General features: G+C 30.1%; 1 protein-coding gene across 1 annotated transcript; it reads left to right on the top strand.

The window, feature by feature from the left end:
• Positions 1–2,538: 2,538 nt before the first annotated feature.
• Positions 2,539–13,645, top strand: LOC105734770 (uncharacterized). Its single transcript, XM_086917459.1, has 9 exons — positions 2,539–2,578; positions 3,089–3,322; positions 3,506–3,649; positions 3,784–3,967; positions 10,387–10,720; positions 11,022–11,858; positions 11,931–12,574; positions 12,867–13,100; positions 13,199–13,645. Exons 2-9 carry the CDS (start codon positions 3,216–3,218, stop codon positions 13,535–13,537), a joined length of 2,823 nt encoding a protein of 940 aa, XP_086773585.1. The 5' UTR covers positions 2,539–2,578; positions 3,089–3,215; the 3' UTR covers positions 13,538–13,645.
• Positions 13,646–19,113: the final 5,468 nt, after the last annotated feature.

The following is a 19,113-nucleotide window of genomic DNA, read 5'->3' as shown; positions in this document are numbered from 1 at the left end:
TTTAATTTTCCGTATTATTTTATATCATTTCATAATATTTTCATATAAATTATTACGAAAATATTGATAAATTTTTAATTTGTAAATTATGTTCAAGTTAATATAAAAGTATTATAAAAGTATTATAAAATTATATATTATATAATTGTTGTTCTTATATCATCCAACACAAAAAGAAGTTTTTCGAGGATTGTTAAACACAAGGAAAGTAAATGGACGTGTGGTGCTAACTGAAGGAAAGTGCAGAATGTCAATAGTCTGGAAACTCGTTTTCCAGGCGCAGAAATAACACGTTAGGTGTTAGACGAGTGAAGATAAAGAAATGATTTAGAATTCATCGTATAAATGTATAAATGTTACAATAATATCTATTTTCTTATTCGTATAAATTTCAAAACGGTCGTATAAAATCATGAGAATATGAAATCCTTAACTTTCTGATTTATTTTTATATTTCATTCTTTATTTTTATTATTTACATTCTCCCTTTAATTTTTCCTTACTTCGCTGTTTCACCAATATAATCTTTCTAATTCGCATTCATTTTAATAATTGTAAATCCAAATCTTTATATCTATATATATCTTTATATCTGAATAATTTTTTGTTACACGTATGAAATATATGAATCTTGTCAAAAAAAAATATTAATCTCCACTATTCCAGACGAACAAAGAGCGATACAAAGAGGGATAAAAAAAAAATAAATAAAAATAAAATCTCCTTTCAAACGGTATAAAGAAACTCTTCGATTTTGATCGAAGAAACCGCACACGAGGGAAAGCGTTTAAAGGAATATCCCATGTCGATGAACCTTCACAATCGATAAACCGATTCCGCTTAACAAGCAATCGGTGTCAAGCGAATCAATCGCGAAGTGAAAGCATCTTTTTCCACGGATGCGGCTACTTTCTTCGTGTGAGAAAAACGTGATCGTCGAGCATAGAGAGAGAAGAGAAAAACGATTTGAAAAAGGAGCCACGCCATGAATAAATCCGTGGTCTCGAATCGAGGCGATCTTCAGTGTTCAATTTCATTCCTATCATGGAATAACAAAATCCTTTCTCAAGATTCGTGATATTCGTTCGATTATTTTAAATAATTTAGCATGGTGTCGATTACTTGTGCAAAATTTTTAATGGTTTTGACAAGCTTTTTGATTTTTGTCGATGGATCGTTTGGTGATGAAAAGGTGGTGAATGGTGAAAGTTCCTGTGAACTTCCGATACAGGAAGGATCTCGTGGCTGCTGCCAGTGAGCATGGAGATGAGTATCTTTCGAACAATCTCTTTTTTTTTTTTTTTGATTAAAGTTTTGCAAAGTGATTAATAAATTAACTTATTAAAGTATAATTAAAGTGATTTACATTTATAAAATATTATCCAATTATTTTTTCTATGATAAACAGAATTATTTTAGATAATAATTTTTTAAATTAAATTTTTTAAAATTTACGTACTTTAAAAGAATTTAAAGTATTTAAAATATAATGCGAAAGAAAGTCTTTTATTATTATTATTATTATTTTTTTTTTTTTTCATTTCCACGTTAATTCTAAAGTAATACTTTAAACACTTGAGAGATCAAAGGCTTGTTCTCGTTCACATTTTCACCTTTCTATTACCCCATTCCTCGATGCAAGAAACGATAGACTTAATTAATGCTAAAATGGAATGTCCTCAGTTGCTTGGTAAACCTTAATAACCCCAATTAACACCACCTTTTCATCGAGTTGGTGGATTCCTTCAGAAACTTTTGGCAAGAAGTGGAAAGCTTTACTCGCTAATTAATTCAAACAGGTGGGGGAAAGCACGAGGAGAAGGGTGGTGGTTCAGAGTACCAGGAAGATCATCGTAATTTCGACGAGGAGAAGGGTGACAAGGTATTATATAACTTTATTGTTCGAACAAATCTCTTGTATCAAATTCTATCTATTTCGCTTAATTGCATATTCATACAAGTCTTTGCGAAATTATTCTATATATAATGAAATGAGAAAAAAACATATGTGAAGTATAATCTTTTAAATAAATTTTAAAAAGCTTTTATTTATTTAAAATTTATTAGATTGCTAAATAAAATTTGTAACTTTTCAAAAAATAGATAAATTAAGTATTACATAGATGATAAAAATATAGATATGATTAAATTCTATCATCTCTTCCAAAAAAATTTTACAGTTTTATGAAGTTTCAACACGTTAAAATATTTATGATAAATCATTTTTTTTTAAATACATTCTCTTCTTGTTCCATCATAATAATTGAATCAATATTATCTATATTTTTTAATAACATAACTTGCATCTATAATCATTCTGTTCTTAATTAATTAATTCAAAATCCAGATGCAATATCGCACACAGCTGTAACAAATTTCTCCATCAGCAATAGACTATTCGCCTTCTGCAGCCACACGCTCGTCATCGTCCAAGACTCTTTTCCCTTTTTATCACCCTTAATATTACTGTCCACCCAACGTTTTCGAGGGATTATTTATTATATGGTCATTGTTGCTCGAACGATATCCTTGCAGCGGTCGAACGACGCTTCTTTCTTCACCGAGAAAATATTTTTAGGTAACGACACGACGATATCCTTCGCTCTTTTTGTAAGGCCACCCCCGATATTACTTCTCGCGTTTATTTTCAGCAATTAATTCGTCAACGAACTCGTTACTTGTCCGAAATTCCCTCGATATTGTCGTAAAACAGAAAATTCTTCGTGAATCCGATTTTATATACATAAAATGTCTTACGATGGCGAAGTCTTGAGTAATAAAGATTAGCTTTTTTAGTAAATTTTCTTACTTTGATAATGGTATTTTTGTATATCTTTAGAAAATAATAAGATAAAAAAAAATGAAGGAATGGAATAGAAGATATGTGACAAATGTATAATATAGTAGATGAAGAAGTATAAATAAATAGTAAAAGAAAGGAATGGGAAGTAATAGGAAAAAATAGAAGAAAGAAACGACATTGGAATAGATTATTTTGATAGGAAAATAAAATATTCTTCTTTTATTAATTTTCTATTATTTCATGAATATAATTTTTATGTATCTACATGCATATATCCGGAAACAGGGTTACAAAGTCTTCCACGAGTTCGACAAAGGTGAGAAGGGTCATCACGACAAAGAGGATCACAAGAAAGTGTACGACGAGAAGAAGGGGGAAAAAGAGAAGAAACACGAAGAGGAAGATCACTACGATGAAAGTCACCAGGACGAGGAAGGCGACAAAGGTGCAAAATTCGACGAAGAGGGTAAACATCAGAAAGGTTACAGCACCAAAGGAGAGCATAGTGTCTTTAAAAAGGTTCATATAAAAAATCATTAATTTAATTTAAATAATTTTCGATACAAATTTTTAATAAACTCTTCTTCTTGTCGTGTAAAAATTTATGCATCACAAAAATTCAATTTTTTTAAAGATGAATTTAGAGAATTTAATTAAAAAATTGTGAAACAGAATAAATAAATAAATATATATATTATACAGGATGAATATGAAAAGAAGCACGATTTTTACGACGAATATCACGAGGATGGGGAACATGAGAAACATGGCGGATATCATCACGAGCACGAAGGCAAGAAAGGTGGACACGAGAAGAAGGGACACAGAGATTCTGCTCGACGCGAGGTTTGTCAACTCGTATAAATTTTACAAACATTTTATCAACACTTCAAAAATTTCTTTCTTGAATTTTCATAAAATATTTTATAAATAATTTAAAATAGATAATTCTTTAAATTTAATATTAATTGGTACATCAGCATCATCATGGTAAAAAGAAGCATCACGAGGAGGGCCATCATCATCGTAAGCAAAAAGGTCGAAAGCTCGATGAAGGTCACAACAGTCATCATCAACATGATAGAAAATATGGAAAGAAGGGTGGACATGAATCGGGGAAGAAATGGTTCGCCAGCAGTGGTCATTAAATTCTTAAATGACGAAGTACGTCTTTTTGAATACGTATCACATATAATAATTTATTGCTTGGCCAATTACAGCCATGAACATGGACTTAGTTTTACGATGTGCAAATATGAATTCTTTAAAAGATTGATTCTACAACTAGTCATAACGATGAATATTTACATTTAAAGAAAACATTATTTCTATCTATATTGGAATTTTTTAAAGATAATATTTTAAAATAATGTTAAGAATATAAGAAAAAAAAATATATTACAAAAAAGACAAAAAATTTTTAATTTATACAAATATACATACCATAATCTTTATTCATACTATAAATCATTTAATAAAATCATAATCTAAATACGTTTATCTATATATATATATAAGAAATTCGATATAATATCAAATTTTATTTTCACTTCTTTGATTTTCACCCAAACCGAAATTAATCGATCGACAGATTGAATCTGTATGCAATTTCTTGGTAATTTTCATGGCGAAATTCTCCAGAAAACCAAGCACGTTGCAGCTCTCTAGAATAATTCTAGAGCAAATACATAAAAACCCAGAGAGGAAGTAATCGAACATGGAAACAGAAAGCACGTGCGTAAATAGCTGTTGCAGGTGTATGGAATTGTGTCTGTTCGTTCACTGTTCGAGGCGATGGTCTTAATAAGTGCTTTGATAAGTGCTTTTCTGGCAGAGAGCAAGGGAATTGAGTATACGTTACTTAAAACGATGTTATTTAAAAAATATTGAAAATTCGATTGCTCACATTTTATATTTTATTTTAATCTGTTAATGTTTTTTCAATTTCTTAAGATAATTTTACTAAAATTTGAAAAAAATATCAAAGCAATTATTCTTTCATTCTATGTATATTTAAAACAATATACATGTTTGCATTAATGAAAAGAATGGTAAATGGATTGTTGAAAATTTGAAGAAGTGGTATTAAAAATAAATGAAATTGTTGTCAGAAATTTGAATTTTTGAACAGGAGAAAAAAATAAAATTCATTTAAAAATATTTAAAGTTTAACTGGAATTAAAATAATATGTATGTAAGTATCACATAAGAAGATTTTCATATATTTTCATTCATCCATTTGAATTTTTACTATATTTTTAAATATTTTTAATATATGAGAGATGATACGAATGTTTCAAATGATAATAAATTTTTTAACCTGTTAAAAAAGTTATGGAATTTTTTGCAGATAAAATTATACGACAGGGACGAGAAAGTAATTTTTTGTATCTTTTGGCTTTTGTGAGCTTTAATGGAATACATTTGAAACGAGATAATGATATTGAGACGTTGATGATATCGTGAAATATAACTTTCTCTGTGAATTTCGAATATTTGGGCATATCGATCCTTCATATTTTTACTATCGAATATTTCAGAATATTTATAGTTAAATATTTATCAATATTTATGGTTAAAACGACAACAGGAATGATATACAGGAAATTGAACTGTTATTGTGTTTCTGAAATTGAACCGGTACTCTACTTGTGAAACTAGAATTTTTAGAAAAATTCCAATTTTTAAACTGATCAAAATTTTAATTTCAAATATTACAAATATATTCAATATATCCTTTAAATTTCTATTTTTTTTCTTCGTTTTAGCTATAAATATCTGTTTTTAAAATCCAAGTAATTTACACTTCGCAAAATTGCAAAAATCGTGAAAAAAAAACTTTTTCAAAATAATCAAGTCATTTTTCATTGTCGCAATGAAGAACTATATAAATGATAAACTATATAAATAAAAAAACTGTATATATAAAAATATAAATATTTACACCCATGTGAAATATTCCTGTACAAATTTGCGTTTCGTAAAAATTGCAAAAATCGCAGAATTACGAAGTCGAGGTCGTGTAACGTAACACCGCCACAGTAGAACGTGCCAAAAAGTTTATCCTTACGAGACGGAGGAATATAACGAAATAAATAATTCTCGATCACGTTACCCGATCAACCGAGAACTCGTGCTCGTTCTCTCTTTCGCGACGGGTATCTCGGCGTGAAAAGTGAAAATCTTGGCGTAAAATTGGCCACGGTTCGCTAAAGCGATTCATTGTCGCGTCGCTGTATGAATACGGGCACGATATCGACTCGAGAAACCATTACTATTTTCCTCGACAGGAAACCAGACGCGTCGAGGAACTTTATCGCGAGGAATGTTTATTCAAGGGTTATTCGAAGGTTAATTAGTTTCTGGAAAAGGGATTTTCTGACGATACGGTTGACATGGTTTGTTCTACTGGTTAAAGGGTTACGAATTGTTCGAATTGAAGAGATGATTTCTTTCTTCCTTTACTTTCGTCTTTTTTCTAATAATAGTAGTATTAATGTTTCTTTTAATTTAAGAGTTTGATTTATCGTTTATTATTAATATTACAATATAAGAATTATTTCTATATTGAGTTGAATTAAATTTCTTTAAGTTTGTTGCTTTTTTTTCCTTGGAAAATTTAAACAAATTTTGAAATATCGGTTATTTGGTAATTTTTTCTGAATATTTTGACTGCTTAATTGGAGTAAGGAAAGATATATGCGCGGGTTCGCGCGAGTAGAAAATAATATGAAGGGAAATGAACTGTATGTGGTCAGACGTAGCACGCGATTATTTAAAATTGTTTTCTCTGCAGTTTTTTTAAATCATTTATCATTTATATATTTCAACGTGGTACAGTTTTATTATTATTTTATTATTTAAACGTAATAAAAATGTTATGAAAATATTATTTAAGGACAATTTTTGACAATAAAATTTATTCGAACAGTTGGAAGAAAAATTTTTTATTAAAAATGAATGGTTCGAAATGTAAAACTGTTATATTTTAATGAAGTTTAATGAAGTTAAATATATTATAGAAATATATAACAAATTCATAATGAATATTCTCTCTATATAATCTTCAAAGAATAAAATAATTAATATATTTTATTTAAAATTGCATACATAGTGAAGTAATATGAACCTACAAAGAAATAATGATTTTAGTAATTACAAAGAGGATTTAATCGAAAATTCTTTAAACAAATCATTAATAATTCCAATCAAATTTTACCCTTATTTATTACTTTGTAGATAATAGATTTATAATTTTTATTGAAACAAGATTTAAATATTTGATTTAACGAATTATTGTATAATCTAAGTAGAGTGATTAATATGTATTCCAGATTTTTTTCAAACTTTCCAATATTTCAATTTTCTTTCCAATAATAAAATTTATAAATTTTCTTCTTAAATCAATACAATACCAAGGAAAAAATTAAAGCGAAGGACGAATAAAAATCAAAGTATGCCTACACGAGATCCAAAAGCGAAGCTTTAAAAGATCAAAAACCAATTTCTCGACCAAGTTCACGACGTAAACGAGGTCAGTCCTCCATGAATCGAATAAAATCCCTAGATGAGCCGAAGATTGCGCCTCCAGCTAATTAATGAACATCGTCCTCCACCGTGATGGCAGTCCACCTTAGGAAGATACGTCACAAACTTTTGACGTTTCTCGTTCCACTAAGAATTAATCCCAGAATTTCTTCTCTCTAACTCTCTTTCTCTCTCTCTCTCTCTTTCTCTCAACACTTTCATTGGACATGAATCGACAAAGGAGGAAATTTTTTTGGAAACTTATCATAATTTCACGAAAATCTTTTCTCCTTTATTTTCTTTTTTTTTTTTTTTTGGTTTCGTTTATTTTTCATTATTTCGTGCGAAAATTTTCATCACTCAAGAGTATCTTCTTCTCAATATATCGTTTCCACATCGAACGTATTAAGCATAATCGTGTCGTGCTTGAAAACGAGAGTTTAGTGCTTCAGCTCATCTGACGTGAATATTAAAGGTAAGTTTTCGAGTACGAAGATAAATAAAAAAATTACTATTAGAAATGAATAGAATGGAAATTTGATGAATAGGATATGATGTAAAAGTTGCTATGCAAAAATCTCGATTGAGGCTTGTTTAAATTTGACGTTTGATGAAGCGAGAAATATAGTAATACGTAACTATGGTGTAACAGAAATAAAGTCTCATTTCATTTCCGTCTAATTTCTTAATCTCGTTTGAAATTTGAATTCATTAGAATGGAAATTGCATAGATTACATAATTGGTAAAAAAGAAGATAAGAAACCATTATATAAGCCAATCTTTTAAATATTCACAAAGAAGTATAATTCTTCCATTCAACCGTTAATCAGAGCATTTCAATCACTTATAACATATTTTATTATTCGCATTTAAAATATATATGGACTGTTTAATATTTTTCTTCCAAACATGTTACAAAAAAGATAAAATTCTTGTTTTGAAATAAATCTTTTTTCCTAGTATATTTATAAAGAGATATTTAAATTCCAAAAATAAATAAACAGGCAAATTTGTTGTATAATTTGAATTTATATACGATTTTCTGATAATTTGATTGAAATTGAACATCATGTTCGTGATCGTGTCATAATTATTTGTTATTTAAAATTTCCAATTTTAGTTACCAGTTTGAATAGTATCAGCATTGAATGTATAATTTAATCAATAAAAAAATGCATAAAACAAATAATATTCTTGAATTAATTGCATAATATTCTTGAAAGATCACCCAATAAAATCCTTTTCGAATTGAATCTTTATTCGAATTGACTATAACTTCAGTTTAAATTGCAACTTAACGCATTCCATTTACCAAGAAATGACATATACCGGAAAATTAAAGCAGAAAGTAGGTATGTTAAACGCGAGTTAATAGTTTCGTTTCTTTCGTCGCAAAAAACAACATCAAATTATTCATAAGCATTTGCAATCTCCTCTTTCATATATTTACTATATCATATAAATTAGCAAATTTTTTTCTATTTTTATTCTAGTTAATTGTCCAACGATAAAACATGATGAATATTTTAATCTTTCCTCCATATAAAATATCAAAGATAAAGATTTGAGGAAAAAAAAATATAATATAGGATGAACAAAAAATTATATTGAATTTAGACAAAAAATTAGAAGCATATGAAATCAAATTATCAATCAATGAAAAAAAAAAAAAAAGAATACTTATTGTATGTTTTCTTATCAAACAACTAAACTGATATTCCCAAATTAAAGTAATAAATATATCAAAAATTCTTTCTTTTTATAAAATTGTTCATAAAATATCCAATATGGTCGAATATTTTTGGAACCTATATGTATTGTAAAATAAGAAAAGAAAAAAGAAATAGCAAAATGAAATAGAAACGAGAAGAAAAGGAAGGATAAACACAAAATCTTACGTAATCCATTCGAGCTCAAGATACTTACCACGATTCGGCCGAGCGACCATCTTGTGCAACAATGTTATATTGTGTTATGGATAGAGAAAGGAGGAAGCCGAAAGGATCTTGCGATCGATCGATAACCGAATGACGGCTTTACTGTTTCAATCGGTTAAATCTCGCCTTCTAATCGGTGTGAAATTGTCATATCATTCGAGGATTGCTTTCTTGAGATCGAGAAACTACCGATATAATTGCCTAGCTCGACTCGAAACACAGCTCAGTCTTCGTCCTGTGCCCGACGAGAAATGGGAATCCTTGGGTCATGGACTGTCAGCCTCTTGCTTTTGTTGTTTTGCCTGGTAACGTTGCCCATATCTTTCTATAAATTACGTTACATTTAATTTTTTTTTATTTTAAGTAAATGTTTAAATGCAAGAAAATTGTTTCGTTGTTACGAAAAATAATTTTTATAAATAATTATATTTAATATGTGTTTAATGTTTCGATAATATTGTGAAGACGATTGAATCTTGAATTTTTGATTTTTGTTTCAAATATGTGCACACATAGATGTGATTTTTTTTTTTAAATTTCTAAAGATTGGAATTTGATAAAAACTACTGGAGACTATAATTTTTACAAAGTTGATTTAAATATTTTAATAGGAATAGAAATATTTAGGAGCATTCATAATTTATAATTTGCATTTTTTTATATTTAATCCTATTTGAAGATCTCTGATGAAATCTTTTTATCATACACTTTTTTATAAATGTAATCACAAGAATATTGATTACATTATGAGAATTAAAAGTGTATAATTTTAATTAGAGTCTTTTGGACGATTTTCGTAAATTATATATTTTTGAAGTAATTTCATTCGCTGAAACGTATGACTACATATTTTATTTGTAAAATTAATATTGCAATGTTAAAATATAAATTAAATAACTTTTAAAATATTAAATGTTTTTGTTTTAAAAACATGAGAAACTTTCTTGCGGAGAAAAAAAGATTATAAATTTAATACAATATTAAATTAATATATTTTATTTTGAACGAGATAAAATTAAAATAAAATTATCCTGACCAATTTTGTGAAAAAAGATTTTGTTAAAGGAAATTATGATTGATTTTCTTCATATTAAATACTGTATAAATATCTTGTGCAGGGAACAAGATGGACGACAATAAATGCAAAAGTCCACAGAATGAGGAGAACAGTCTTTACGACTCCAAGAGAAACCGAATTTCTAAATGGCGATAATATTAAAAAAATTAATGACGAAATTTTGATGTTAGTAGAGACTCGAAACGTAATTCCTAAAAAAAGGAATAAGGATGAAACGTTGGATCAACGAGTGGATCCATCGAATATAGCGATGATGAACGTTGATAACGAGAAGGAAAATTTAGAGCATGTTTTATCTATCGTGGAATACGAGCCACGAAAGATTAATAACAAAGAAAAAGGAAAAATTATGAATACTTTTAGCGATAATCTTGGTAAGCAAGAAATGTATATTAGTTTTTATTTTTATTATTGTTATTTTTTATATTTAAACAAAAGTTATTGTTATTTATATTATTACAATGATAATTATTTGCTATTACTATGAAATTTTAATAGTGATCGAACTATATAGTTGATAAAAATATTGATTAAAACGTGAAAAATAAAATGAAGAGTTTCATTAATTTTTTATTACCTCTTCAAATGAATTTTAATATTGAAAATTTTTTTTGCATCAACTTAATTTCTTTTCAATTTTTATCTTATAATAAAAAATAAAACGTTAATTTTCAGATACTATAACTTACAGTAATGAAAATGCAAATCCAGTAACGCCAGATGTTACCAGTCTCTACTACGAAGTGCCACGAACCATAGAACCCAATAAAGTAACAATAACTCCACAATACTATACTAGAGCCAACCAACGCGCTCCAAAATCGCTGAAAACCGAGCAAAATCCAAAATCTCAAAACACGTACCCAGTCACAACTTTCAAACGTAAATCCTTTAGAATTCATGTCACGCCAAATTCTTCCCCTATCACATCATCAGAAGAAGCAAGAAACACATCTCCAAGTGACATTTCTAATTCAACCAAAGCAAATAGAAGGAAGAAAACACGTAAACGAATGAAAAATAAATCTTTAACGAAGCAAGAAGCATCTAAACTCTTAGAAAATGTTGTTAATTATCCTAAGACCGAAGAATCGTTTAATAATGAAGGTAGAAACAAATCAAAGAAATTGGGCCTGCAGATCAAATACAATGTTGAGCCTAGACCATTTTCATCCGAGATCAGATCTGGTGAGAAAAATCAGGAGAATAATTTAGAAAAGTTAATCGGTGGTGAAGTAAATTCTAACAATACTAACGTCTCTGATAAAAATGTTCATCCAAAGAATGTGAAGATCAGTGATGGTTATTCGAAAGATTATTCAAAGATAATGGATCCACTAAAAATCTCTTCGTCTGGATCGAAGAGAAAATTATACGAAGACACAGAAGATAGTTCTACAGTAAAAAGCAATCCTTTGTCCACATCTACTAACGAATCCTTTAAACCAAATAAAGACAATCCTTCTTATAAAAATATTCAAACTACTGAGACAAATGATTTTGAGAATGAAAGCTCAACAAGCAAACCAATATATAATAATAGAAAATACATTAGTGAATCAGATATAGATCCATCCTTCAAAGTTTCATCGGTGACTCAATCGAATTTGTATAAAAATATTCCAGCCACTATTGATTCAATGAATCCAATTGTATCCACTCCAGTATCTTTCACAGAATCCAATCTGTATTCCTCTAGTCACATGTACTACTATCCGCCATTGCTGCCTACAGTAGTGCAATTTAAGTCTACTGTCGAAAATGAATCAAAAGTAGATAATTCCAACAAAGAAAACAAAGAAAATACGAAGGAAGACAACGAAGAAATTAATAAAGCATCTTCAGATGACGTGACAGTGGTCACAACTTCCGAAAACGACGAAAATGAGAAACGCAGGAAATATGAAATTCGTAAAGACGAAGATCATCAGACTGAAGATCAACAGAATCATCGAGATTTGCCTGAGACTGCAGAGGATAGTTCTGAAAGGTATAAAAAGTATGAAGATAAGGGATACAGAAGATACGCGCACAAGTATAATGATAAAGAGGAGGAGGAGGAGGATGTTGTAAGCGATGGCACGCACGATAATGAAAGTCATCAGAGTGCGAAGGAGGGTGCAGCAGATGACGCAAGTGGGAAGGATGGTGAGAAGAAATTTGAGAAGGGTGGAGCCACGGAAGAAGAACAGGAACATCATAACAGCGAGGGTGAGAAGGAAGAGAAGGTAGGAGATGTCAATACCATTGGATCAATATTCAATATTTATGTTTCGATCGATCAATCTTTTAAAATCTATATCTATATTACACGTAAATTAAATTTTATCGATACTTTTAAATTTTTTTTATTTCTTTGAGTTTATTATTATTTCGTAGATAATAACGTTTAAATAGAACAAGAATAGAAAGAAGACGAAGAAAATATTAATTAGATGGATAGTTTCAATATCGATGTGTTTAATACCATATCAATAAGGAAGTTAGTAAGAGAGTGTGTTTGATTTGTGTTTTCCATAGGTCTATAAGAGTTGGCACGAGAACGAGAAAGCCAATAAGGGTCATCAAGACAAGGAACAGCAGAGCAATTATTACGACGAGAAGGATGGCGATGAGAAAGAGCACAAGGAAGAGGGTGGTTACCACGAGGAGCATCAAAAAGGCGAGAAAGGCGAGAAACAGGCGGAATTCGACGAGAAGGGTGAGCATCAAAAGGGTTACAATACCAAAGGACACCACTCCGTGCACAAAAAGGTAAGTCCTATGTGTGGAGTGAATTAATTTGTCTCGATTGATATTATTTTTTAGTATTATTTTTCTCTTGATTTTTTTTCTTTTTTTTTTTATTTCAGGACGAGTTCGAAAAGCGAACGGAATTCTTCGACGAATTTCACGAAGATGGGGATATGGAGAAGGAAGGTGAGCTGTATGACGAGCACAAAATGTCCAAGGGTGGCCATTATAAATCGGGACACCATAACGAAGGCGGCGAGGAGGGAAAGTACGGTAAAGAAGGCAAGTACGCGAAAGGCGATCACCATTATGAGGACAAAGGTCATAAGGTTAACGAGGGCAAGGATAGTCATCGCGAATATAAAAGCATGCACGGGGAAAAGAAAGATCATAAAGATGGCAAGAAATGGTCGTACAAGAAGGGTGACGATGAAAAAGGTGGTGAGAAGAATCATTGATTCTTGGATAATTGCAGAGATTTTATTTTTTTATTATTACAAAAATTAAGTTCTTAAATTCACAGAGAAAGATGCTGATAAATTTATTTTTAAGTATTCGTGCTAATAATTGCTCTTTCTTTCACTTTGAATTTAAGATTAAATGATATTTTTATAAAATTCTTTGTAATTTTAAAAAATACACACACATATATAAAATTATTACAATAAGAAAATTAATATAACAGTATTTTTCAAAAGATAAAGATAAATTTAATTATTTAGAATATTAGAAAAATCTCTGCAATCTGCAAAAGTAAAAATCTAATGTGTTAATTAAAATCCTACTTTTGTAAATACCATTAAAATTTCCATACTTATATATGCATCACTTATTATACCTCTAGATACTTTTTTTACAATTATATTTAGTACAATTTTTACAATTATAAAAAGATTGTTATAATTGTTAAAATAAAACTTTCGAAACGTTCTATCAAATTCAAATTTTATTCACTTTGTACGAAAAAATCTATAAGAAAAAACGCGTGAAACTACGTTGTCCAACAGAATGATTAAAATTCTTTTAATCGTGTTACACGATATTTTGAAATTATGTTTCGCGAAAGAATCGTTTTTAAAAGAAGATTCGTGACAGACTGACCTGCGTGGAAATGCTTTGTGAAAAATTTCCATGCATGGGGAAAGAAAATTTGGAAAGTGTGATTTCGAGCATAGAATTATTCTCGAATAACTAATTCAACACCTGCATACGAAGAGGAAATTTTCGAATATTTATTTTTCTCTGTAATGATTATTCTGAATTATAGAAGAAATGATGTCGAGAATGATGGATTTCCGTATTTGGATACGCAGATAGTTAAATGGAAAAAATATAGATAGATCATGAGAAAACTTCGAAGAAAAATTGAAGAAATTTCTTGGTCATGGCGTTTGGTGATCGGTCAAACTTTTCTAAACTCTATGTGCTTTATTAATTCTACTCTGCATATTTTATTATGTAACGTGCATGTAGCTTGATCTATTTGAATATTAGAAACAAAAGAAGAATTTAAATACACAAGAAGATTAATATTTCCAAAAGATTATTCATTACAATAATATAAAAATCCACTTTTAAATATTATTTTCACTTTCATTCCTTCGTTAGAATTACTTGAACCACGTTCGAAAGAATAAAAAGTTTAGTCTATATTTCTTCCTATGAATCATTATTCAATTTAAAAACACCATATTTAAATTAATAATACCACTCCATACTAAATACGACCCATTTCTACAATTTCCTCATTTATCCTGCTCCTTCCCGCAAATTTAAAATCCATCCTTACTAAATAAATGACCAGTTAGTAAAAGGTCATACCGGAACAACTCTCCCTCCCCCTCCCCCAGACTCATCCAAACTTCAACATTATTCCAACGAATTACAATTCAACCGATTTACCATTCCACCAATCATCCCAAACGTCTCACACCTCTTCCCCAATCTCTCTAACAAGATCACCAGAGCAGGATCGAAAATCCGAAACGAGCCATCTTCCAACATTCTCCTTCGTTCCAACATTCGCCCACGCATTCTTTATCGATCATCCGAAACTTATTAACGCGGGAGAGATCGGCGCGAACGATCCCAGCTGCCCGCGGATGGTATCGACAGGTGATTTACAATCTAACTACTCTTTGCTCGATATCACCGCCCCTTCCCACGGAACAAAAGATAAAAAAGGCCGCCATCCTCCCCCTCTCAAGCATAATTCATCAACCGTCTCTCTTCATCCCTAATGGGATATCGTTTGTGTTCATTAGTCCCGAGTTTTCACGCGACACGTCCGCTGGATGAGCCTCGTGTGAATCGACACCGGCACAGACCTGGCTATCGTCACGTATCCGTGAAACGTGGACGTGGCGCGTGGCGCGCCATCGTTGACCCAATAAAACTATTGTATATCCGTTATCTGGCAATCTCTCTTTCGTTCGTATATTACGCGATAACTTGGCCGCCACCCGATCCTCCCCGCCTGATTCTCACGGAAAATTAATCGCGGATAATCGGCGGGGAATTTCGAAAATTTCGTTTGATTTGTCAAGGAAACAATCGCGTCGTTCCTTGAATAGAATTTTTATTTATTTGCACGCGCTATTTTTGGTTTTATTAAGCCACGTTACGTGGCTATATAGGGGATGCTTTTCAAAGTTTTAGCAGTGAGAAGCATGGTTTTTAAACTAATTTATCACAGTTATCGAAGCTTGATCTATGGGATAACATTTTGAACAATTGTTTCGTTATATAAATAATTATTTAATTCGCTTTATTCGAATCCTCCTGAATTTCGCGCCATTCATTGCACTTTGGAAAGGTTAATCCCTTCCTCGAGGGGGGAAGCGAAATTTTCACAACGTTCAGTGTTCTATAAGAAATGATATTTTACACGATGTATAACGTGTGTAAAATGTTATAAATATATTTTTACATATTTTATGTACTTTATATTTATACAGTATAGGATAATAATCGTTTTTCCTATGCATGTCAAAACGTTTTAATAATACGGTGAGACTGTACTGATTAAAATAAAATATCGGTCGAGCTGTGAAACTGTGAAAATGAAAATCAGTTGTTGACTCATTATTCCATTTTCTTGTCCGTGCTTTGATTTCTTATTCAGATACGAATTATAAAATTAAGTAAGACAAATTAAGCAAAAATTTGCGATTGAAATTATCAGTAGATCTTTGTATAAAATGTGAGGTGGTTGTGTGTACTTTCTCTTTTTCTTTTTGAAAAAATATTTCCTAGTAGAAGAATGTCAATGGTGTTAGGTTTCAATTATAATTTTATTCGTTTGGAAAAATCAAAATTTTAAGATGTACACCTATAAGCTATAAAAGATATGTAACATTAAATATTCCTTATAAGAAATTGAAGAATTTGAGGCTCTGCTTATCCTACTAATATAAAATTTATTGGCATTTCGATCCTGTTGCATTTCGAATTTCGATATCTGATCTATTGCGTGACGTTCCTCGAAAGTGAAAACTCGTGTCGATATTTTATTTGTATTTGAGGGTGATAAATTTTGGAAACACGTTTATAGTATTTGATTACGTTATCGTTAATAACTAGAACATTATAGAAGAATATCCAATATAGATACGGTGAACGATAACAATTTATTAAAAATCAAATTTTTCTCCACACTTATTTACTTGCTCTTACAAACTGCATATAATTAAAAAATCCTCTAACACGAGTATTTCTTTTCAAAATAAACGCAAGAGGTTAAAGGAAGGGAAAAAAAAAAGAATGGGGAACGAAATTTACGAAAGACCCACGTTCTTTCGTTCCGCCATCAAATTTCGCCTTCTGATGAGACGAGTATTTTCCACCCCCAACGTTTTATATATCGTTCCAGTATACTGCACGCCTACTCGTCACTGTAATAAAAGCCTATTGACGTCTATTGTCATGTAGAGAACTTGGCTCCCCCTTTTTACAAGCGAACGAATTCGATTTCCCATTGAAAGTAAAAAATACTCCAGAAAAAAAGAAGAAAAGAGAAAAGAAGAAAAGAAATATTTATACCTGATCTCTTACGTGTGCACTTGAAAATTTCCAAAAACCAAATAGCGTACCGGGTCGAGTCGAGTCGAGTCGTATGAATTCGATTGTTTATTTTTCATCTGGGCTGGAATGGCGTACACGTGTTCGATTAAACTCGATTCTGCGGTCGTGTGATGTCTCAATCAATGTCAGACATTTTATTCGACGAATTGAACGCGGCTTGTCACCGATACGGTGTTAATGCGTCACAGGAAGAAGGGGGAGAAGGGGGTCGGGGGGGCGAAGGTAACAATTACGATACAAAGGATTCCGGGGCGTCGATGTTAATTAACGCTTTAATGGCCCGCTTAATCGCGATTGGCTGTCCGTTGTTATTAACATCAACCCGTCGAATGTGGAAAAAGTGTTGAAACAGATGGTTAATTTCGTTCAATCTATCGATTCATGTATGGAAAACTGGTTTGGAGACGTTTGGCGTTCCTTTCTTGAACGAGGAATACGAAATTTTGCGAAGAAATGTTTAAAGTAGTGTGCAATAAAATAGAACGAAATGAATATAATATGGTGTTTCGAAATTATTTGGAAATACATTTATATCATTTTTTAACGAAGCTGTTTATTCAAATATAGATTTTATTATTAATTATATTAATATATTAATACATCATTATTAATGCAGTTATTAATCATTGTTTAAAATGTGCTTGATTAAATTTTATAAATATAATTGTTTCGTAATATTAATATGGGATATCCTAATTCTTTTAATCGCATTAATCAATTAAAGATATTAATTCAACAAAATTTTCCATCTCTATTCACGAAGAATTAATTAAGAAGAATAAAGAAAATTTATCTTTTATATATGTAACATATATTATAAATGATTGTATTAAAATTGATCAAAAAATTATATGGACACAAAGTTTCATACGTGATCTACCTTGCAGACAAAATGCAATTTTCATCGCATTCCGCAAACAGAAAGCGAGCTATGTCACCTTTGAACTGGTAAGCGAGAAACCGTGTAATGATCGCTCGTCTTATGCATGAAAATCTCTCGATGAATCATAATAAGTATACACACTGAGTGGTGGAAAACTTTTTCCATAAGCGTAAGCTCGTGTACAGCAATCATATAAAATGAGATAAGAAATTTTTTAAATCGAATCGAAGAGGAAGAAGAGAATTAATGAAGTGGGAATAAAATTGCAACTTTGACGATTATTATAAAATTGTATGCAAAAAATTTTTTCAACCTTTGTAACCCTTATGAATTTTGCAATTTAGATAGATTTTCTGTCATTCTTATAAATTTTACAATTCTCAATATATTTCTCAATTTTTTTTCTAATACCTGTAAATTTTGCAATCTCGATATATCTTTTTTACGACCTATGAATTTTTATTTTAACAGCTTTGCACGTAAAATATAGAGAATTTAAAATTGTCCAGTATTTTTTTTTTTTTAACTTTAATCATTCGTGGATATAGTTTAACAAAAATATTTGTTTATCCATATCGAAATTCATAAAAATAATAAAATAATACACATTAAAATTAAATTTGAACATTATATAACAAAGTTCTGAATTTTCAAAATAAGAGGAACTTTACAACAAGAAAATAGAAATTTTAATCCCTTAAACATTCGCGATTTTCAACTGATTCATAATAGATAGGTTAAAGAGAATATTATTTCGAAGTTCAATCTTACCGTGAATTAAATATTCTATTATGAAACCGCAGTTACCTTAAACTATAACTATAGCACTATACAACTATAGCTTTGAAATTGCTTCCACTTCACACCAATCCAAGATATGTTAAAAGTATTTCATCAAAATTTTATCCTTAATCAAAAAATATATACATTTCTTCAATTATACTAAAAAACTTTCTTATCTAATTTTTAAATTTTCATTTCAACATCGATAGATATCTTCTTCCTTCTCCTTTTATTAAATTCCAAAGAAAGAAAAATTATTATCCATCGATTAAAAATATTTTAAAC

The sequence above is a fragment of the Apis florea genome, unplaced genomic scaffold, assembly GCF_048593485.1.
Source record: "Apis florea isolate Af1SG1 unplaced genomic scaffold, ASM4859348v1 contig_2201_pilon, whole genome shotgun sequence".
Taxonomy (NCBI): domain Eukaryota; kingdom Metazoa; phylum Arthropoda; class Insecta; order Hymenoptera; family Apidae; genus Apis; species Apis florea.
Note: the sequence above shows the minus strand (reverse complement) of the source record. Positions and strands in the feature narration are given on the sequence as shown.